The 24,413-nt window shown below is 40.7% G+C and overlaps 1 protein-coding gene across 1 annotated transcript in view; it reads left to right on the top strand.

Moving 5' to 3' along the window:
* The first annotated feature begins 1,233 nt into the window (after positions 1–1,233).
* The window catches only part of C4H8orf34 (chromosome 4 C8orf34 homolog), a 158,911-nt gene continuing 135,731 nt past the window's right edge, over positions 1,234–24,413 (top strand). Inside the window, exon 1 of the mRNA XM_074146679.1 lies at positions 1,234–1,302. Coding sequence (XP_074002780.1) covers positions 1,234–1,302 — 69 coding nt within the window. The remainder of the gene's footprint in view (positions 1,303–24,413) is intronic.

The raw sequence follows: 24,413 nt of genomic DNA, 5'->3' as shown, positions 1-24,413 counted from the left end.
TTTTTTTTTTTTTTTTAACAGGTGAATGCTGGTACAGCAGAATCAGTTACTGCAGAAGAACTGAAGAGTCAAATCCCGAGGAGCACGCTTTTATTTGTTCTTCTTTAAAGAGAGGGAGGAGACAAAAAAAAAAGCTGGTTACGACCCTGCTTCCAGAAAAGGTGGGGAACTAATTACTTGAAGCGGAGAAAGAACAAATACTGCTTCTTTTGATGTGGCCGTTAACTCGCTGCTCCCTGGAGCCGGCTGGAAATGTCTCATTTTGGATGGAGAGCCCCTGGCTGCCTGAGGGAACTCAGCACAACCCGAGACCAGGGCGCACCTACACGGCTGATCGAATTATTGTATTAAGACGCTCGGTGGGGATTTCACCAGCGTCCTAAGAAAACTAACATTTTAAGTGGTAGTTCCCCGCTGTACACCCCGCACCCCCGTTCCCTGCCCTCCAAGGGACTCGTTTCACTCCCCCAGGTGAAGCTGCCGAGCGCCGGCCAGGCCCCTCACGCCGGGGGACTCCCGGCCCGTGGGGAGCGCAGCGGAGCCGGGCGGGGTCCCCGGCGCCCCCGGAGAGCGGGAACCCGGCTCCACCGGGGAAGAAGCCCGTCGCCGGCAGGGCACGGCGGAGAGAAGGAGGCAGAGCGGCCCCTGCCTCCCCGGCCCCTCTCCTCCCCCTTCTCCCTCCTTCCCGCCTTTCGTGCGCCGGAGCTCGGGCGTTAACGGGCGCCAACGGCCGCGGCGCTGACAGGAGCGCTCCCCCCCCCACCCCGGCCATTGGCTTCGGTGAGCGGCGCTGTGGCGAGGGGCGGCAGCTCCAGCCGCGGCTGTTCCCGTAACCAAGGCGCTGCCTGGCGCACACACACAGACACGCTCACCGACAGACAGACAGACAGACGTTCCGAGCGCGGGCTCGGGGGCCGCCTTTGCAGCTCTTCTCCTCCCTGCACCATGCTCCGCTGCCGGCAGCGCCCGCCCGCTGCTCCCTGAGGGGAGAACCAGCCCGTCGCCGCCCCGCCACCAGCCAAGCGGGCGACTGGCACCCCGCTCCCCCCCGCCCCCCGGCTACCTGAGTTAGCTCCGTCCCGGGGACTTCGGGCTGCCGCCCCTTCGCAGCGCCTCCCCCGCGCTGTGGCAGCCCTTGGGCGGCGGGGGAGAGAGCCGCCAGCAGCCGGAGGGACCGCAGCCGCCGCCGCCACCGGGGGAGAGGAGCTCCAGCCTCCGCCTCCGGAGCTCTTCATGGCGTCTCACCAGCAGACCAGGATCCAAGCCTACCTGGAGAAGAATAAGATCGGTCCCCTCTTCGAGGTAAGGTGCGCTCTTACCGGCCGGCTCCTCCGCGGTGGGGGCCGGGAGGGGGGATGTGGGGGGTGGTGACCCCACTATGGCCGCGGCTCAGGTGAGCGCAGGGGCGGGCGGGCGAGGAGGAGTTTGAGGCGCCCCTTCGGCGGGGGAAGGAGAGGGCAGCCCCGGCACCCCCCCCACGGCCCTGCCGCCCCGCATCACGGGTCCCTCCTCCGGGTGTCGGAGCTCCGCGCAGCCCTCCCTTCCCGGCCATCCCGCTTCTTCCCCCCGCCTCCGCCACGGAGTCGCCTCTCTCTGCTTCACAGGTGCCCCCCTTCGCCCTCCCACCCGCGGTCGCGGTCCCGGTCCCTGGAAGCGGTCCCGCGGAGCTGCGCGCTTCGCCTCGGCGGCCGCGGAGCCGCGGGGTGGTGGTGGGACGGCGGGATCGGTCCCGCACGGCCCCCGGGGCCAGACCCGGGGCGCTGTCCCTCCGTGAGCGGCTAAGGAGGAAGGGGAGAGGTGGGTGGATGGATGGATGCATGCATGCATGCATGCCTCCCCACCGGGAAACCCGCCCTCGGGACCTGGCACTCGGGAGGAAATCTGTCCTGCGAAAAGTCCGTGTCAATAGTGTTCGCTGAAATTTTTATCTGCAGTCGTACACTTGGGAACCCCGTTTTTGTTATAGATTTTCCATGGTCTTACAAAGATGCACTTGCTGGGATTTGTAGATGCACAGATGTGCATATTTTACTATTTCTGTGCATAAGCTACGAATACTTAGAATTTAAAAGGGTACTAGAGCAATCGTGATTATTACCATTTTATCATCCTGTTTCTCATACAGTTTTTACATCTAAATGCACATATATTATACTCCGGCAGTGTTATCCCAAGACACAAGTCTCCCTTTTTCAGTATTTAACTTGTTCTCAATTAAGCTTCCTATGTATGAAATTTCTTTTATTCCAGTGTAGTGTATGCTTTGGGTAGCATTTGCCAACCCTCATAAGAAAGGTTCAAATTTTGTTAGAAAACTGTTCACTAAGGGTCTGTTTTTATGTTCTGCATGGACTGAGGCAGACTATATTGGCTCAGTGTCAGAGGTTTTAGATAGATTCATTTTGCAATAAATAAAACCCCATTTGATGGAACGGTAACTGGGTACTAGGGAACAGCAGGTGATTTTTCTAGTTCTAGAATTCGTAGGAACGGAAACGTTTGTGCGGTTCAATTTCTGAGTAAAAGACTGTTCAGTCAACACAGTTGCTAGGGCTATATACGTAACTGTATTTTTCAATGGGAATTAAGTGCCTTGGGGTTGTTGAGGAGTTAGGCCCTTGACAGCTGTCATTTTCTTCTAAATTTTCTTAACCCATTGTTTTACACATTAAAATTCAAACAAACTACTTGATGTTACTGTTCTGAGTCACTGTGTTTTAACCTACTTTCTCAGTAGCACGAGGTGCTCATCTTTACTGTTTAAATAGTGGGATGCTTTAGTTGTCAATAGTGGAGGGAAGAAGTTGTATTTGTTACAATGTTTCATTTATCACTAAACATTTCACTAATCACTACCATGTGTGAATTTCATCGTGGTAGAAAGAATCTGTGGATGGCTCTTTGCGTAACCTTGCAGGCTGTCTACAGGTTGTTAGTGCACTCTGATATACCAGGAAGAGATTTTTTGTGAAATCCACTTAGACCTGAATACTAGGGAGTGGATTTAAGATATAAGGCTGTAGCATTCATGTAGCTGTTTAAAGTGATTTTAATCCATAACACTGGGAGGAAGAGGATAGTAATTCTTGTCTCCTCCACTTCCCGATTAGCCATTGAAAATCTACTTATATATTTCATTTTGGCGACATATTTTTTTGTTCTCAACAGTTTTCTGAAGATCTACAACGTGTGCTTGACCTTGTAGTCCTTAGTAAGGGGGAGACATGTAGTTGAAGTTGTCAGGAATTGATCAAAGACTATGCTAGGGTGAAGTTTATGCACTATACTAGTATTCCTATTATATATGCATTGTGGTGTATCAAGAATACCCTGTGTTCACAGTCAGATATGTTCACTAATGCATCAGTTTTTCATGTCACTAAGAGTTCTGACACCTTGAGAAGAGAGACCTGTGCTTCGTCTTTCATTCAGGAACACCTAGCATTTTCTTACACCACTTCAGATTTTGATGCTAATTAATCACCGCTTGTCATGGATGACAGCTATGTGGGTTTTTTTTTGCAGTGAGTACTAATTTTCTAATACCAAGTCAGAACAGAGCAGACTTGGATTCAATTTTCTGCAGTGTTATTTGCTGAGCAGGTTGTGACTATAATTGCTCAATATACGCTTCAAGCCAACATTATAAGGAGTGCATAGAATAATGTTGGTAAATTGAGGGCAGTCACAGGAAAGAAGGAAGTGGCAAGAGGACATGAAGGCTTTCTGAGATGAAGGCAGGGATGGTGATGCATAAACAGATCGTATTGCATACTTGCATAGTGAATGACCAGTGATCAGGAGGACTTTACACCAAAGATCTCAGACAGTTCCGCAGGCAGAGTTAGCTGGTGGCTGGAACAGTTGGCAGTTTCCTGATAATGAAGTACAATTCCTCTGCATCACAGTCAAGAGCAGTAGATGCTGTTAGTTGCCAGTTGGTCATTCTGTTCCAGTTGCTTGCAGTTATCCTGGTAGTGTCTGTCTTCTCCATTCTCTCCTGTATTTGTACCCTTCTGTTGCCGTGGTTAGGGCTTTTTGTACTTCATTAACCATCAGTGTCTACTTAAGAACATGTGTTCTTTTGGACTTCATCTTTTTTTCTTTTTCTTTTTTTTTTTTTTTTTTTTACCTTCAGCACATTCTGCATGTGCTGATGAGTTCAGTTTTATTTCTTTGCTGAAGTTTTGAATGGTTTGACACTTGAATTATCTTTCTAATTTGTGTAAAAAAAAAAAAGAAGTGTTCAAGAGAAGTGCTGAGTGAGATGCAGGAAGACTGTAGGCCTTGCCCTGGTTAAAAAGTTATTTCCATCTCTATAAAGAAAGGAAGGAGTAACCTTCTGGAGAAAGAATTATTGAGCTTAGGCTGACTCAGCAGGCATCAGTCTTCTACTGACTACCAGGACCTGTTAACGGCTAGTAGGAAGTCCTATCCACTCAGCTATGAATGGTAACACACAGATTGATTTGATTCCAAACGTTTTTACTAGTTAAATTCTTATTTATGGCTTAGAGGTGGGAAGGAAGGTGGGTGGGAATTAGTGTGTACATCTGAGAGTTTGTCAATTTTGAGATTTGAGACAGATTGCAAAACAACTTCGATCCTTCAGCCCCATCTTCCCCTGTTGAATGTAGGTCCTCAAGTCTCAAAACTGGTATTTCTCTGCCTTTTCATCTTACTGGTGCCTGAGGTTTTTGCAGGTAAAATTCCTGTGAATCTGTAGGTCAACTTCGAAATGCCCCAGGCCATGCAGGTGTTGTTAGTGCTGACTGTAAGGTCTTAAGTTAACCCCTGAAATTCTGTTAGGTTTCATGAGCTGGCTTATCCTGTTCTGTGTAGGTTTTGTGTGTTGTGGGTTTTGTTTTTGTTTTCTTTTGCATTTGAAAACTTAGACATCTTTCTGTAAAAGATTATTGGCATCTGAGAATACCGTGGTTAGACATCTACTTTAGATTTGAGGAATGCCCTTTAGAAACGCCTCTCTTCTGGGATTTTTGTGGTAACACGTAACAGCACTACCTGATTTTTTTTTAGATTACTTTTTTTTTACATTTAACTTGGAATGTAACAAGAATTCTAAATATGAATTATTTCTGTGATGAAGCTTCACTGTTGTGTTTTTTTTTTTTCCATCTTTCTAAAATGTGAACAGGAGGTGTGTGCCTAAAATTGGCTGGGACAGAGTATTCAGAATCAGCACCCACTCATTTCTGTCTGAGTGAAGTATTGACCCACTTTGCGTTTCAAGCATCCAATCCAACAAATTCTTTTTTTTGTGCTAATAATCTCAATGAATAATCCTGCTGCCTGTGAGTATCCATACATCTAGACTTCTGCATGGCTCTATCTCTTCAGCATCCAGTTGTGTTCTCATTTGGGCAAACCTGACAGTTTCTGTGAATTTGAAAGCTGGATCGGCACTCTTAAGAACAGATTGCAATAAATCTTCAAGAGCTCTGAGATAAATTTAGTGTTTTGGAATTTTCTTATTTATAGAACTGCAGCTAAAAAGCATCCGGCAGGTACACTGTTGTTATGCAAACCAGAAGACTGTAATTTCTTTGAGTTATAAAAAGCCAAAATAACTCTTCTCAAAATAAACATACCAAACCCCTGGTTACCTAAGAGTTTTTCTTGAAGTTCTAATGTGGTTTTAGAACTATAATTTTTATTTTGAATAACATAAAGGCTGCGTTCATATTACCACACACTTTGTTTTCTTGTAGCACACAAAATTTCTGAAGCAAATATAATAGGAAACTTGTTTTTTATTTTAATTTACGGTATTGTTTTTTTTTCCTAAATGAGATGGCATTATTGGTGTATATTATGCAATGGCTTCCATTATTTAATTTAAAGAAAATAACTATACTTCTGACTTAAACCTTAACACATCCTAATGCACCCGTTTGGTGACTAACAGTATTTGTAGTGTACCTTGTGACTGAGTTAATCAAAGTTCGGGAATGAATTTTGGAGTTTAGACCATCTTCTGAAGCAACATTTGCTCTAAATTCTCAAATACACAAATGTAGAAACAGTCAACGCGAGTGTCTCATTTACCAGTTTAAGATGCCTCACGGTATCAAATTATGTTTTAAGCTGCAGTGTCTGCAATGGGAATCATAGGGATGCTCTCAAAGAATCGTTTTCTTTTGAGCTTGCTCAAGTAATCTTTTATTTTGGTATGATGCTTAATTGGTTAGATTCTGTTGCTAGCATGAAAGGGTCTGTATTCTGGATTATGTGAATTTGCATAGAGAAGCATTTCATTTCAGGCAGCTAGATGGAGCCTTTGGAAGACCGACTTTTTCAGTGCTTGGACATCACGAGCATCATTTTAGGTACTAAGTGATTACCCATTGACATTGTTTCAAGCTGGCAGTCCGTTCAGAGGAGCCAATATTAGCTGTTTTTCAAAGGATGTCTGGAAACCAGCAGTGATCTAGAAATGCTGCAGTGTTACACAGTGGGGGGTAGGGAATCATATATAAGTTCTAATTTTTTTTTTTTTGTTGCCTGCTACAGTAGGGCTTTGTGGTAGCCTTGATGTGCACTGAAGTAAAAGACCTACTTAAGGGGAATGAAAGTCAAATGGAAAAAAGTCGTGCAGAGCTGTCCTTTGCTTTTCGGAGAATTCACTGTGTATTCTGATAGTTGCCTTTGTAAAGTTGTCTTTGAGGGAAAACAAGTGAAAAACCCTAATTAAAACTGTAGACAGACCCTTTTCCATTTACAAACAGTTCCATGAGCAATTGCTTTATGCTTTTTGTTTGGGTTTTGTGGTGACTAACAACATGCAAAAGTTGTCAGAAATTTTCCAGTGGATGAGGCATGCATCCTGTGGATTCTCTCCTGTGGAATCTGAGTTCAAGAAAATACATTGTTCCTGAATAAGGAAAACCACAAGTTTTGGTCTTGCTATCTGACTAGTTAATGTCTCAACATTTGAAAGAACTTGCATTTTTGTGATGTCTGCTCCTCTGGGAATTTTTCTGAAATTAGTCAAAGGTTTAAAAAATATGGGAAGAGACAGTGAAAGAAATCACAGATACAGGTATGCATTTATGTGGTCACAAAAATAGATGATAATCACATAAACCTTGTTTCCACAGTGGCAAAAACATTACTTTCCTGAAAGGAAAATGTGGGCTTTCTTAATTGCTTTTAAAAAAAAAAAATCCCTTCTGGGCACAAGACACACAAAGAAATAAAAGTCAAAGTTACATTCTTTGTCTAATAGTAATAATTAAATTTGAAGAATTGCATCTAAAATACAAAATGATAAAATGAAAGAATCACAACTTCCTTTTGTTACATTGACTTTTAATGGTTTTAAACTCAAAATTACAATTACTTTGTTTCTTGAGAGGAGAAGCAGAAGGCGTAACTAGCTTGCTATAAAAAATAGCTGGGAAAATGAGAGGTAGTTCTCAGTTGAGTTGCTCTGGCCATCATGTACCAGCAGACCCTGGCTGCCCAGTGCTAAGGTCTAGAGCCAGAAGATGTTCCTGTTTAAAATAAAATAAAATAAAATGAGTCTAGTGTCTCTGCTCTAGGACATGCACTGGGACAATGATGCTTTTGAATTTTTGTCTGGCAACCTCTGTACTAATGAATCAGTCTGGATCAAAATAAGCCCATTGCTACTGCTCTTTTTTTCTATCACATTATGTAGTCTCTTCCAAGTTTTGGATGATATTTAATGCATGGTGTTAATTAAACCTGAAGTAAGCTCTTCAACTGTTTTCTTTCTTTTGATTAATCCAGTCTTTCGGTACAAAGGACAAATGTAAATGTCAAATATTAAATAAAAATCGTTAATGGCTTTAACTCAGTCTTTAATTATTTCTAATGTGTTCTTTGCTGTTAGTGATATATGTTTTTCCAGGTGGGCAGGATGCCATCCATATCCCAGAGTCAGCACAGTCTCAGCCGTCTGGTTGCTTTGGAGCGTCTGAGAGGGAAGGGGGCAGTCAGTACCTTCACTGGCATTTCTGCCACGCGTGATGCGCTTCATTACTGTTGTGCAGCAAGTGGATTTCTTAGTTAGCTTCTTTCTGTGGCATTGACTGAAAAGAGACACCTAAAAAGACACCTGTTATTAGTGCTTGCTTCTTTTAAAAGCATTACTTTGTAAATGGAAGCATTAAAAAATTGAGTTACAAACATATTTAAAATAGTTAATATTTAATAACATATTAATATATTATAATTAATTATAATATAATAATTAAATATTAAAATAGTTAATAATATTTAAAAGCATTTTACCATCTTGTTCTTTTATAGTTTGCCTCTTAATTTTGAAGGTCTAATCAATACACTTTCCCTTTTTTCAATGTCTTTTCTTCCCATTTGGTGCTTTCTATTTTCTGTCTTCTTTATGTAAATGAAGAGGTGGGGAGTGATAATTTCTCATTTCCATTTGTCTAGTGATTTTTTTTTTTTGTCTGGTAATATTTTTACTTTTTTTTTAAGAAAAGCAGATGTGCTTTTGTATGAGTGAGGGCTAATGGTGATATGTTGTTACCTCTGGACTTGGTTTCAGGCATTTTTATGTTCACCAACATTTGGAACAAAGACTATCCAAACCCTTTATTGTCTGTAACATCCAAATAAAAAATAGGTGTTAACAACTGTATTCTGTATTGTCCCCCCTTGCAGAGATGCACACTTTCTTACTCTCCTAACTGCAGTATGAGAGAGGGATATCTTCTGTATCAAGAGAAGATGCTTCTCTACCTGAAACTATGAGAAACGGTTAAAACCCAGCTGAAAGCAAAATAATTTTCAAATAGAATTGTAAGGAAGTTGGCCTCCTGTTGGCCTCCTGACTAAGGCAGCATGCTGTTTCAGATGTTACTGAAGGTGATGAAAAGCAGCACTCATTTGAGAGGATGAACAAGAATGCATGGATTTAATTCTAGGATGTAGGAAAAGAGCATGATCACTTGAAATGCCTTTGCCAGGACAACCCAACACATGTATCTGCTTTCAGTATAGAGGGTAATATCCTTTTAAAAAGCTTGCAACAAACATTTTTGATGGCCTTAAGTTTTATGTCAGGTACCACATGCCATGCTGTGTTAATTTCTCCTTTGGCTAGTCAGTTTCACTGAATACCTATTTTTAGTTCCATCCAAAAGTGTTCAGGCAGAATCCTTAGGCTGATGTTATGATGCCCCTCTGGTTTTGCTCTTCTGTTGTTTTGGACAGTTTTCTTTCCCTATTCACATGAAATTCAAGTCTCTCTACATTAAACATAGAGTTCAGTTTTGAACATTACATAGCACTGTGAGGAAATGTGTTAGAATTAGGGGAAATGCCCACACAAAATGAAGAATGCATGGGAACTCGCTTACCCCTGATAAGTAGAAGGCTATTTTACATTAGACACCTCTTATAAAATTTCTGTCCATGGGGAGAGTGGAAATTGTTACCTTCTTGTGTATTTACATGAAGCATTCTTTCTCCCTCCTCATTTTGCCAGCTCCCTGCAATATTCAATGAGTAAAATAACTCTATTCATGCACCAGATTTCTCTATAGCGGCTGGAACAATATGCTTATCAAGCTCTTTTGTTGGCTTCTGGAGGAGCTGTTTTCTGGGGCAGGAATCATGAGAGTTTGGGTCTCTCAGCTGTGTTGGAGTCTTTTTAATTGAATCATTCCTCCTCTCATAGCTTGTTTTACTCCAGACTGGTGATTTGGTGCTCAGAACTGCAGGTCATGAGGCTGATCCAACAGCCAGTTGTTGTGGGTCCCGGTCATCATCATTGCTGCCTGCCCGTTCCTGCTGTTCTTGTTCCATATCTGGCAGTTGTCTCATACTACAGCTACCCAGTTTGGGAAGATGAAATAGAAGAAAAAAGAAGTCTGCAAAGCACTGAAAAGTGTTCAGTTGGGTTAGCTCGGTGGGTCACCATGGGGTCTGTGAGAAGCACGGCATTGGTTCAGGAGAGAAAATTTGGGCGGCCAGGGGGTGAGGGAAAGGAGAGGAGCACAGCTGCCTTTTTCTCCATTAGCAAGTTGGTAGATGGGCATAAGTGATCTCCAAATCATTCCCTGAGTTCTAGCTGCTCAGCCCTGTATGTGAGGAGTTTGTGTGCTTAAGCTGTCTTCATATGGATCTTGGCTTTCAAAGGTGCAGTTCCCCATAGGTCAGGAGAATGTCATGGAACCCAGCCCAGTCCCTTCTGTAAAGCAGCAGAATTGAATAATTAGGGAGGATGGCCTAATGAATTAGGAGGAAATGGACCATATGAATACACTGAGCATGAAAGTGAGAGTGGATAGGAAATGGAAGGGGATGGGATGACAAAGATTAGTGATACATGGCCAATGCATTTTTTTCTCTTCTATTTTTTTAATTTATTATCATCTCAGTCCCTACAGTCAAATGGTTACCTGGGATCTGTACTGTCTTTTTAAAAAAAAAGGTTCTAGTGCTTGTGGTTGCTGAGCATATGACTGAAGAGTGAGAAACACCAGAAAATACAAGAAAATGTAACTTCCTATCATCTAAAGGAATGTGCATGTTTTGCAGTGTCTGAGTCATACTTCTAGTACTTGATCTTGGCAATATTGCTCGGGTATAGATTTGCCAGGGAGTTAAAGGTGTCCTTAGCACTACTATTAACGCTGCCTGCTGTGCCACAAACTTCTTCGTCAAGATTGCATTATGTTCCAATTTGATAGGCGTTGCATCTCTGATGACGTTTGTACAAGTGGAGAGGTCAACTGGTGATTGTGAAGGATTCCCCTGGTCAGGTATCTATCTCAAAGAAAGGAATTCTGAATGATAACTTCAGATCCGTGTTTCTTTTGGTGCACTAACGCAGAAGAGCTGCTCTGTATTGTTGATAGCAGAATTTGTCCTAGAAGCCTAAGAAAGTGGAAGCTGTCTCTTCTGGAGACATGGGAGATGGTTCACAGAACTCAAAAGGAAGGGTAGTTTCATCTGTAGATGACACTGGCACAGGTTGCCCAGAGAAGCTGTGGCTGCCCCATCCCTGGAGGTGTTCAAGGCCAGGCTGGATGGGGCTTTGAGCAACCTGGTCTGGTGGGAGGTGTCCCTGCCCATGGCAGGGGGGTTGGAACTTGATGATCTTTAAGGTCCCTTCCAACCTGAACCATTCTATGATCCTATGATCTTAGGAGAGAACCTGTGGAAGCGATTATGGATAGAGCAGTTAGGAAGAAAGAAAAATTATGAGGCAGATTCTGGAATAGTTTTGTAGAGATCGAATAGGGGGTACAAGTGTGAGTAAGGCTATAGTTTCATTTGAAGGAGAAGAAAGGAGAGAGGGAGATTACTGGATTTCTGTGACTGGCTTTACTGGGATTTCTCAGACTGAAATATGTGCGTGCATGCACTATGCAATGCCTGTAGACACTCGGAAGCATTGGGACATATCTGAGAATCCCGTGTGTGCTGGACAAAGCTCCTGCATAAACTTGGTGGGTGCTGTGTGCTCCTGTTCATACACATCGTATTAACTGCACATGTCCAGGCCAGCTGGGCACGACGCGCTCAATACACCCAATGTGACCTGGTATTATCTTCCTAAGCATTCTGAAGAATCTTGTCCTTCCTGCCTCATCAGGACAAGGCAGAGATGTCCGGGAAACACAAGCTGAGGGCAAAACCAAGATTTGCAGGTGCAGAAATTCCTCCACATGTGCTGTCATGAAACACCCACCATAACTGTGCTGAGGATGAACTCTGCACAGGAGGCTGCAACTCACTCATTGAGTATCCTTTTAAGACACATCCTTTTGCATGATGCGGAGACCCCAGAAAAAATAATAATAAAAAAAAAAGTGTTTCAGAGCTCCTCCTGAGTATGCCCTGGTTTAGAATAGTGTCAGTGGATAATAATGTCTGTAGTCTGATACAAAGCTATTTGGAGACAAAGGCTTAATGAAGACTTACTAATGTGGAGCAAAGAAGAGACGGAGAAGACTAAATTGCTAGAGCAACAGATTTAATCTAGATTTTTTTTTTTTTTCTTGGGAAGCAGGAATACCTGAGAAAAAGCAGGGAGGAAAAAAGGAACAAAGGTAAATAAGAAACTCCAGAGAATTTATTTTATTCTGTCTTCCCCTATGATAATTGAAAAAAGATTAGAAGAATGAAGTTGGCTAAAATGAAGATCCACTTAACATTTACTTAAACACTGAAGAAAAACTTAAGAAGTCAGAAGAGGAAATAAAATATACAGTAGTTAGGGTACTAAAATGATGGCCAATTATCTGGCTGCTGTTTCTACTTCTGCTGTCCCGCTGCATTATCACACATTATTCTGTGCTTGTGTTTCCCCTTCCTTTCTCTGTCTTGTTTATCTGCACAGAGACTGCAACCCCTCCGGCTCTTACAGTCTTCACATGGTTTCAGAGTTTTCACAGCAAGGCCCTGAGCTCATTATGGCCCTTCTGCTGCTTCTTCTTTCTTTGTGCTGTCTCAGTGCCTGGCAGTACTATTAATCCCATTAATTGGTGCCACACATTCAAAAAAAAATTGATTTCTCTTCCTTTCTCCCCTGCTTATTGTGGCGTTTGAGAGCATTGACAAGTCTCAAGGCTGCGGCGCGGTCCGTGTGAGCACGTCGTGTTCCCACAGGGAGCCCTGCTGCAGTTGGCAAGGCCCTGATGTACCAGAGGAAGGCCTTCACTCATAGCCAGGCAGATTTTTAGCCTAACATTAAATTAATAGCAATCAAATCATCAGGAAGCTTTAATTGGGCAATCACTGTCAGGGTTGAGAAGTTATTTTGCTGTGTCAGAAACAAACAAAAACCTACCCCAGTGATTTGCAGGCATTGTTTTCTAAATAAAAAGTGTTAGAAAATAAGATTAATAATGCTTTGGCTGGTACTAAAAATAGTTTTACAACCCCCAAATGTATCACATCTTCTAAAATTACCCAGATTTCAGCTTCTAGAAATGAAGTGATTCTTATTTGTCTAAGCCATTGCAGTCTTCTACCATGAAGTGTCTGATGAGAAGGGGTGGACCTAACTGTAGTAGGTAAAATTCAATTAATTGTCCTTAAAAATTACCTGTTTAAAGTTTTCAATCATTAGTACAGTGGTGCTTTTTAAAATAATATCCACTTAAGGCTCTAGCTTTCTTGTAAAATATACTCCTTTAGTCCTATGTTTGAAAACCCAAGCCAGAGGACAGCTCATGGGATGTTGCGGGTCATGTCCCGGGTAGGTTAGCGAGGCCATGCTGACTAGATCTGCGGTGACAGTTTCCAGGGAGGAGATAGGCAAACTGCAAATGACAGTTTTTTTAGAAATATACCGCTTTTGTGTATGTGTTGAAGTTACCTTGTTTGTGCTAGAAAGTGATTTTAATAAATTGATCCATATGATGTAGTTATTAGAATTTGTGGTTTTTGATGACTTCTTTTAAAGCCATTTTTCTTGCTGTTTTTTTTTTCTCTTGGAAAAAGTAGTTATTGATTAGCTTATATTTTTCTTACACGGAGACCAATATTAATATATTTTTCTTATTTCATACTTAGGCTTTGCATAATGTAAAAATGGCTTCAATATTGCAATCATCTCTGTAACTTAGCTAATGTATAACTTACAGAGTGGAAAGTGTATCCTGCTTATGTAAGCTGATATTTATTTAGCTGTCCCCATTATCTCAGCCCTACTTTATTTGTGGGCATGATATGATAAGTGTCAGCCTAAAGCCTGTGCAACCGATGCACTTGTCCTCCCAGAGGCCAAACAGAAGTGTCCTACGTCCTCTCATTTCAGAGGCTTTTTTTCAGCTTGGTATTGACATAGTTTTCAGTTTTCAACTGGTTTTTAAAGCTGGTGTGAGGGAGGTTTTTCACATTACTTACTTAGGTGAGGATTCTGTTAGGACTTGGGCATGCAAGTCCCATGGAACCAATAATGAGTAATCCATGCGACAAATCATAAAGGTAAACTATATACATGCTTTAGTTTTTTTCCGGTAGCATTCCATACGAATCTGCATTTGAGTGAATCTTGTTTTCAACCATAAGTGTTGGTGTTATACTAAGAGGTACAAAAGAAAAAGATCCAAAAACATGATTAATAGTAGTTGGGTCACTTATACGTTACCTTAAGTCTCCATATATCGTATTTTATGTTTGTCCTCAGGGTGTAAGGTATGCTACCTTAAATTCCTTCATAATGACACGTTGTTGAGCAGATATGAATAGGTCTGAGAATATGAAATTTATAGCCATCATTTTGGGAAGGTAGGGATTGACAGAAATGTATAACTTAGGGCTGGATAGAAATATTTTACTTTTTTTTTAATCCTTGTTGAAAAACACAGCTCCTTTAAACCTTTAAGTTTGATAAATTGAAATGTTTTGTTTAAGCAACCTGTAGTGTTTTTGCGATGAGTTGACTTCCAGCTGGACTTCCTCATTTGGCTTGAATTGCTTGATGGAAATTATGGTTTAGATCTCTCTTAACCTCCTACAAACTCTCTCCGTGGCTTGACTATGCTGAGAACAAATTGATAAATCCTGTGTGGAAAACATAGGCCTTAAATATCAATGTCATTGATTCTGTCTTTCCTCTTCATGGTTCTTTTTCATATTGACCAGTAGTGATCACAAATACTGGCCATCCATATAAAATTTAATTACTACATATGAATGCAAAAGCAGCATAAGTAGTTTGGGTTTTTGTTTTGTTTGTTTGTTTTCCAGAAGTAATGTCAAAAAAGCCCATTGCTGATGGATAAAAAAGCGAGCATCAGTATATTTGGGTAAAGCTAGATTATTGCTTTAGATTTGAAAAAGAAGCCCATGAGAATAGACTGTTATTCCTGTGACGGTATTTCTTTCTGGAGATGGACTATTAAGTGGAATGGCTATTCTCAGAGCCTTCAGAAGAGTGTTTGGCCAAATTTTTGGACTGGGAATAGGTGGACACTTACTCACTGGAAAAGTATCCCTGTATCTTATTAAGTATCTTATTAAGTCAAGTTATCATTTGTGTTCAGCTGTAATTAAACCCAGATACTTTGAGGCATTTTCCAGTTTTACAAAATTTGAAATAATTAGAAGGATTTGAATTTAAGATGTTGAAAATAGTAGCAGTTATACTGCAAAAGTGCTTGAATATTTTTTTTTCTGTGACTACTTATACTATGGTTTTGTCTAATATTTGAGCTTATGAAAATTTACCATTGTATTACACAAAATGGGATTTCGCTGTTCTCATAATTCCTTATAATAATAGGTACCATTATAATAATCAAGAATCCTTTGTCATAGCATCTTTTTGCCCTACATTCAGTGGAACATTGAGTTTATTTCTTGTAGTTTTCTATGATATCAAAAATTTTGTGATCCTGATCTGTATCAATAATATAATCTATAGGTATATATATTTGTGGAAAATTTTTCTTGTATATCTCTCATACCTGATTTTTCATGGGTCAAAATGGACACACGCATGTCTTTTTCCCTGTGTGTGCTGAATCCTCAGTTTGTTTTTTAGTTTGACTATGGATGGCGTAGTTATTCTCAGAAGTTTATCTGCTTTGAGCAGCAGAAGTATCTATTTTAATTTGACTTGAAATAAAGAGATTATCCATAAGGCAGAGCATGTTAGAAAACTGTCAGAACTTTGAAAATAATATTAAGGAAAAAAAGATATCATTAAAGCAGTTTCTCTGTCATCTTGCTTGCTGATGGGCAAAAATCACACAAGTAATTTTGGCTTAACTGATGGATGATAATAATGCATAGGGAAGCAATCACAGGTGGATTTTGCTTCCAACTGAGCTGGAATTATTAATGTGTCTTCCCAGTTGGGGCTGAAAATAAATTCAGGTACACTGATATCCAACAGAAATAAAATAGTTGCCAGTATCATTTGGTAGCATGTAATAGATGGTAGTACACAAAATGCTGGAAAATCCCCAAGAGTACAGAAAAAAATTCATCAGTATTGTTTTTTTATTAGTTTACATAGTTACTTATGTAGCTACTTATTATAATATTGTGAATTAATGTATTTATGATCAAATGTTGTTGTTATATCCATGGGCTGATGGCTTCTGCATGGCAAAAGATTCCTGTATTGTTGCATTTAAAGACATAAGTTCTTTTCATTCTGATTTCATTGTGGGTTTTGCTTTTTCTTTAGTGACAAAGTTCAAGTGTATATATAATTAAGCAAAACTTCATCTACCCCTAAGTGAATGCAGGTTAAAATTTCTGCTAATATAAATGTGTTACTTATAAAAATCTCCTTGTTTACTATTATAATTTCCACTTGCAGTTAAAAAAAGCTCTGAGTATGAGCTGTGTAGAACCAAACTAACGTGACTGTGTGATCTCAAGGGTGTTTGAGAGCTCGCAGTTATCTGCTTGCAGATCGTCTTCAGTGGCTTTGGTGATTATTCTAACAAGATACCACACATCTTGTGTTACCCGTAAAAGGCAAATTCGTGTGACCTTTCCCATGAGGGGGAAAAAAAGGATACAAGTACCTTTAAATCAATCAAGCTACTGCTTTTATGTGAAATAACATTTTGTATTCTTAAAAAGCTATATAAAAAGTACTCATTAGTCTTATTTAAGGAGTTCTGACCACATTTGCAGTATATAAATTCTGTAGAAATAAAAGAACTCTTTGCATTTTGCTATGGTGAAAATGAATTTCCAGACTTTTCTATGGCAACAAATTCTGACCTTTCCAGTTCAGAAATCTCTGTTGTATTGGTGCATAGTAAACATTTAGTTCTGTTTAAACAGCTGATTACAACATTGGTATGAAGTCTTATGAGACCAAGTCAATCTCTCACAGGTAAATAATAGGAAATTAAGATGCATATCTGAAGAGATATTCATCTATTCAAAGTGTATGAATAAAACTCATAATTAGACTGAGTATTACCAACAATTGTTTAGCTGCTGTACTAAAGGAACATCTCCAAATGACATGATTTAAGTAAATTCTAATGATCGGGGAGCATCTGTTAACTTCATTGGAATTTATTTGGTGATCCTTGCTTGAGCAAATTTAGGGTTACTTTACGTAGGTGGCCAAAGTCAGGATAGTTAAATCTGTCTTAGAACTTTCCTGCCCTGGGCTTTGGCAACTCATACTTTTCACCTCATGTCACTGTAATTGGTGGTTATTAGTTGAACTTCCATGTTAATAGTTGGTCAAGAATTCTTGGGCAAGATTAAAAAATTTTGAAAACAAAATTTTTATCATTATTTTAATGCATAGAACTTATACAGAATTTTTAATAACTTTGGCTACACATACTGGACAGCAGAACTTTTAAAACATCATCTCATATTTATCTTCCTGTAGAACTTAAGTAAATATAATGTGGTAGTAAAGCCATTGCTTGTATCCTTTTTCCACAGGAGAAGTAATATTGATTTCCCTTTTACAGGTGATGCATGATCTACAGTGCTTTATTCCAAAAGCTGTCAGAGCAGTCTGTTAATGGCTGCCTGACAGCTCGGAGTTTTAATTTTTCTGCCAACATGGGCTTGATTTCTGCAGCTTCATCATGTCTATGTATGTTACATGTTAGTTGCATGTGCTGGTGAAACCCATGGAAGACATCCGAATGGTGGTTTTCAGGGGCAAACTTCACACTGTGGCATGAGCATTGGGCCAAGGCTCCATTTAAAATACTGCCTTAATGTCTGAATGGGATTTTGTTGTGTAAAAGCGATGCTAACTTAAGAGGTACCCTAATGTTCATACTTCTGTGGTTGCAGTTATGGGATTTCTCAAGATGATGTTTTTTAAGGCCAACAAAGACAAAATCATTGAGGATGTGATCCAAGGAACGATGTGCATGTAGTTACAAGCCAGGTTAGTTGCATTGTGAGGTCCGAACACTGCACGTGTCTCAGAATGGTGATCCAGAAACCCCCCACACCAAGCAAGAACTAACCCACAGAGAAATGTCTGGAATATTAGCCAGGTCTAGTGTCAAGCAGGCGTTGCTGTGCACACAGACACAGTGATCTGAATACTTCCCTGAGGGATGATGCCAGCAGTGTTTCAGAGATAACAGTTCCCTGTTTTCTCTTCAAGCGTGGCTAGAAGTGAAGCAGCTCTCCACAGCGTCAAAGGACTCTGTCTATATTTTATCTAAATGCTGCTTAATCCTAGCCACTGGATTGTCAGACTGTGCTCCCTCTTGTGTCACTGCCTGAATTATCTGGCTGTCTTACTGTGCAGTAGCATAGGTTTATCAGGCAGCTTAGAAAGTTTCTTTTCCCTGAGGCATTATAGCCTTGAATTTAAGACAGTATCCTGTGTGGTGAGGGCTGTCAGTTTATATCTTCTCAGGCTGATGGTAACCTTTTATTGTATCTTGGTTCCAGTGTCCTGAATGAGAACCAGAGCTCGTGTGCAGCTGGCAGGTATTGGCTTTACTGTATTTGTGAGAGTTTTAATGGGCATGGTCAGAGAACACCAACTCCATCAGACCTCTCAGGAATCTCAGCTGCCCGTTTGTCTAGTCTGCATGGGGTTTTGCCACATCTCAGACTTGTTGCTGGAAAAGTTCTCTGATTTCCTTAGAAGTATTCTGGAAGTTTATCTTGCCTAAGAAGTTTCTTGTGATCCACTCTAGCACCTGGGTTACTAATCTCCACAACTGTTTACACCCAAAGACTGTTATATGGACAGATGATCCCTTAGTGGCCTTATAAAACCAATATTCTAATTTTTTTTTGTGTCATCAAATCTTTAATTTTAAACCTGAGATTTACACAGATCATCAATTTTGAGAAGCTCAAACCAATCCATATGAATTCAATCCTATTCAGAAACCTGAAATCCAGTATCATTATCACTTTTCTCTTCCTATAACCAAGGCTGCTTGTCACAATTCTGTATGCAACAGAGGTGTGGACTTCCTTTGTGTTAACCTATTGTTCGTAGGTACTTCCCACTAGCAATTCTCATGCAATCCAGCATTGCCTGTTCACAGCTGTTATTTTCATTATACTTCATAGCATTTTGCCCCAGGTATTGCATCATATTTGCATGTGAAAGCACCACCCAAAGCCTTATACTAAGAAGGCAAAAACTTCTTTACTCAGTTGTGGGATTTTTTTGTGGGTTTTTTTTTTTTTAGAGCAGTCAGGACACAATAGAAGATTGGGGCTGGTTTTCTTTCTAAAAAGCACTGATCGAGGCTTGTTTCTTGAATTAAAAATGTGGTCAGAAGAGACGGTAACAGAATCCCTCTTCTGTTCGCTTGCTCAGGATCTGTGAGATCCTGTGTTCGGTGTCCTGTGCAGGGGTTAGACTCGCATCTCCCACCTGCTTGCAGGCGAGTATCCACAGGCTGTAGCACCGTTATTCAGACAGCTACTTTGGAAAAATGATCTTGCATTCTGGTCACTTCCCCCGTGATTGACTTTGTTTAATCCTGAAGTGTTTGCATAAACTAGGCTCATTCCTGAGGTTCACTTACGGTTTATGTACCTGGAGTATTTTCGAGTAAAGCTGATGGTATCAATACTACAGAGATTGTGAAGATGCAGTTTTAGTTTTGGGTAACTAAATTTTCCTTAACTCTGTTTAGATGCTGAAATCTTTTATTGGCCCATGGTGTTCCTAGTACAATCATGCATAACCCCACAGTCTTTGAAATAACTATTTGAGCTCTGGTAGTAAAAACTTTAATTTTAAATGATGAAACTGAAAATTAAACAGATTCACTCATTCTCTTTTGTAAGAAGCCATACTCAAAAATAAATCCATTAGATTAAAACCATCCATTAGATTGTACTCATACTTCAGAAATAAATTTATTATAAGGGACTTCATTAAAAAAAGTGGATATGTAAGTGGACAAAAACATTATTCTAATTCTGAATAAGAATAATAAAAATACTGAATATATTCAATATTTCCAGCTATGCACATTTTGTCTTCCCGTATGTGTATTTTTTCTGCATGAGAGCAGAAATCCTATTCATGTAAGGAATTTAAATTATTGTATTAAAGCCCTGTTTTTAAGTTATCTAATTCAGATTGCTTTGAAATGTTTCACTGAAGATTTTCTGAGTTAGCCTGATACTATCAGTACTAGTAAAATTCAATACTGTGAAATTCAGCGGTGCTGAAACTCTTGATATCAGAAAATAGTCTTTACTTATGCTATGAATTTATTTGTGGTGTGGCTGAGCCCTAAGCTTTTTGGAAGTTGACTTTTCTCTTCCAGTTGCTTGTGCTCTTAGCAGTGTTTTGGCACCTGGTCTAAACTAGAAGTTCATGGGAGCAGTTAAAGGCAGTGAGTCTCCAGTGCAAGCATATTTGATTCATGCTGTCATTAGGCACTTTGTGGTTATCTACAGGAACGTAATCTTATTACTCATTTGTGTATGTTTTATGTGTACAATAGACAGAAGACTAGTAGCGAGCCACGTGAAATGGGGGAGAGAAGAGCACCAGGCTATCAAACTTGGGGCTCTGAAGACTTTACTGTAAAAATTGATTTGATGGTGCCTTCTTTGAGGCCACATCACTGTTGGTGGAAGGAACCCCAGTATTCACCTTGTAGCTACCAGTGCAGTGAAGCAAAGAGAGGGAGAGCACCTCTCTGATGAGGAAAGGCTGAGAGACCTGAGTCTGTTTAGGCTGGAGAAGACTGAGAGGGGACCTCGTCAATGCTTATCAATATCTAAAGGGTGGGTGTCAAGAGGATGGGGTCAGGCTCTTCTCAGTGGTGCCTGGTGACAGGACAAAGGGGAATGGACACAAGATGGAACAGGGGAAGTTCCATCTGACCATGCGGAAAAAATTCTTTCCTGTGAGGGTGGCAGAGCCCTGGAACAGGCTGCCCAGAGAGGTGGTGGAGTCTTCATCTCTGGAGACATTCAAAACCCACCTGGACGCATCCCTGTGCAACCTACTCTGGGTGACCCAGCTCTGGCAGGGGTCTGGACTAGATGATCTCCAGAGGTCTCTTCCAACCCCATATCATTCTGTGATTCTGTGATTAGGGGATGTTGTTTCTGCACTAGAGCCAGGGCTGTTCTTTGCTGGTTGTAACACGGTTTCAGACAGTGGGTGGGATGGCTGTGCAGCTTGCTCATGAGTTTAGGTAGGACTAGGACTTGCACCAGCTTTACACTAAATCATCGCTTGTTGCCTGACTCCAGGTGTAGGTCCTTTTGTCTTCTGTTGAGAAAAGTGAGGGTAACCATGTTGAAATTTGTGATTTTAAGTAGTAAGAAAAAGGTACTCTTAATTCCTAGACCAAATTTATCAATGTCATACTTCTGGTACTGTGCTTTTAGATTTGATAATGTGACTGTAATTGAAAAAAAAAAATAATGTCTTGCATAGTAATTTTCTTTAAACACTGACAAATCAATCAATTTAATTCCTCTGAACTGTGTGAACAGGAACTAGGAAAAAGCATGAGAATGCTCTAACATGCTCTGGGCAATCCTGCTTCAGCAGGGGAGTTGGACTAGACGATCTTTATGGTCCCTTCCAACTCTAAAAATTCAGTGAAATTCAGTGAAAAGTGATGAATGTGCAACATGTATTTCTGATAAGTTTTTTGTCTGGTGATACATCAGTAGTATTTCTAACGTGTGATCTAATTTGGAAACACATATTTACAATTTTTAACTTTACTGGGGTAAGTGGTCCAGAGGGAGAGGAAAAAAGCACCTGGCAGGTGCAGTTGGTTGCTGCACATATTTTGAAAATGTGTATTGTCCAAGTTTTCTGTGGGATACAACTGAAAGGACTTCCATCAATCTTGAAAACATTTACATAGTTAGATTCTAAAAAAGACCTAATTTTTTTTGGGTAGGCTGCTGGAAGGAAGGAAATGATTGCAATTCTTCAGTGACACAGCAGTGATCTAATTCATCAAGGCATTTTAAGCATGCACCTGGATTTATAATTGTTTACTTCTTGTGCATAAAAAATATCTGAGCTGAGTTAATCCCTTAATATACCGATTGTTTTTTCATGTACAGCCTTCTCTTTTGGGTTGCCAATCATAAACCCTTAATAATCATTAGTATAGTGGTAGTGTACTGGGTCTGGCTGGGATGGAGTTGGTTTTCTTCATAGCAGCCCATATGGTGCTGTGTTTCAGATTTGTGACTAAACCAGTGTTGGTAACACACCAGTCTTTGAGCTGTTGCTGAGTGGTGCTTGCACAGGGTCAAGGCCTTCTCTGTTCCTCGCTCTGCCCACCAGCAAGAGGTCAGGAGGGGACACAGCTGGGACAGCTGACCCCAACTGAGCAAAGAGATTTTCCTTACCATATAATGTCATGCTCAGCAAAAAAGCTGGGAGGTAAATTTTCTGAAATCGCCATTGCTTGGGGACTGGCTTGGCAGTGTGAGGTGGTGGGGGATTGCCTTGGCATCACTTGTGGTTTTTTTTTCTCTTCCTTTTGTTTCTTAAACTGTCTTTATCTTGAACCATGAGTTTTTCTTGGTTTGGCTCTTCCCCTTCTCTCCCCCATCCGACTGGGGGTGTGTGAATGAGTAACCGGCTGGTGGGTGCTTAGCTGCTGGCTGGGGTGAGCCCACCAGAGGTAGCCACAAAAATACCAACTGCTTTCTGAGTATCACCCTGCCTCAAAACAAGATTTGTGCCAGGTAGGTAGAAGCTAAGGAGATTTAACTGGAAATATGATGCAATTTATTTTTTTTTAACAGTTACAGTAATGAATCATTGAACACAGAGGAACAAGTGGCTTCACCTTAGACCTTGAAATTGGAATAAGATTACTGCAACTAATCAGAGAAAGATCAGTTCTAGCCTGTTGAGTTAGCTTTCAGGAAAGGTAGTGATGTGCAGTCAGTGTTGTTTTATGACTGTAATTTAAGGAAATCAGTCCAGGTTGTAATAGCCTAGCCTTTATCTATGAGTATTCCTTTCAAGGTAAATCCCACAGACCTTTCAGAAAGCCAGTAGTTTTCATTTTCTCTTGGTTGAACTGTGAGGTGTCTCACCTTCAGGGTAGACTTTCCACTGGTTGATGGAGTGGGTGGAAAGTGAGGAAGATTTCTGCATTATGCTTTAGGAAAACCTTACAGTGTTGCTGCCATAACACGAAGTACCATGGTTTGATAAATCCTTGCTGAGTTCAGATAATGATAAAGTAGGCATAATTCCACAAGCGTGAGATTGTTACACAGAGATACAGGACTGCTGAGGGAGGTGCAAGCTATCATAGAAAATCTTGGTGATCTGAAAACCGTGGGAGAAAATGTGAGAACTGTTGACACGCTTGGCGTATTCAAGAGCGTGTCTTTAGCCTTTTGTTCTTTTACTGAGAGGTAGTTAATGTTTTAGAGTAACCTGGTGGCAGTGACCTCTCTTTTGACAGCATTCTTGTCTGAAATGATTGCATGGGAGAAAAGAAATCTTTCAATAATAAAGCCAAAGAGCAAAGGTGTTTGAAGCTATTTTGTGAATTCAGAAGTGGTATAATACATTTGGGACAATGATATTTGAAATATGAAGAATAAGATGGAAAAAAGCCTCAAAGGATACGTAAGTGAAAAAATACAGCAAGAGGCTCAGGTAGTTATTGCGCGTTATGGATGTGCATGGTGGAGTTTGATAAACTGTCATGAGCTTACACAGTGGAACTTCAGAATTGTCCACCAGACCTCATCTATGCAAAAGGTTTTAGTTTCTGGATCACTAAGTAGGATCAATGGTGCATATTTTAGCAACTATTACATACATGAGTTGCATTTGTATCAGATAGGGCTAGTTCATCCAACTCAGGGAGCTGATTGTATGGTTTGCAAAGGGTTTATAGTGGAAAGAATGAGGTCTTTCCATTCTGCTCTCCAGACTCTCCCAAAATGCATGGTTAGTAACACAGCCCCCAAACTTGGTCTTCTGCTGTTGAATTCGTACAGATATTTAGGGAGGACTGTTACCTATTCAATTATGTTTGTTTTCAGACTCCCTCTTATTATTCTCATTGTATGACCCGGAAGTGTACCGATTTGGTGTATCAGAGAGTTATCAACCTGATTTAAGATTTGAAAAAAAGCAGTTTGAGACTTAGAATGACAACAGTCTGAACCTGAAAATGTTACCTATGCTACTCCATATTGTACACTTCATTACTGGTGCCACCTTCAGGGGAATTTTGTTTGCACCATAATAACAGGGCCACCGTATCAGTTTTGTACTTCCTCTTTAGTTGTACATCCAAAGGAATTTCTTTGTGGAGTGGAGTGTGCGTCATGCTGTGTACTGCAGTTTTGTGACACTAAATTCAGCTACACAGCCTGCCGAAATGATGGGAAAGAGTAGTCTTGAGGCTTTGAACAAAGAAAGACTTGGTTGAAATTTTTTCCAGTGAGTTCCAGGTGAAAGTCTGAATATTTTCATAAACAAGCTGAATAGGACT

The sequence above is a fragment of the Numenius arquata genome, chromosome 4, assembly GCF_964106895.1.
Source record: "Numenius arquata chromosome 4, bNumArq3.hap1.1, whole genome shotgun sequence".
Classification (NCBI taxonomy): domain Eukaryota; kingdom Metazoa; phylum Chordata; class Aves; order Charadriiformes; family Scolopacidae; genus Numenius; species Numenius arquata.
The sequence above is the reverse complement of the archived record's forward strand: the minus strand, read 5'-3'. Positions and strand labels throughout refer to the sequence as shown.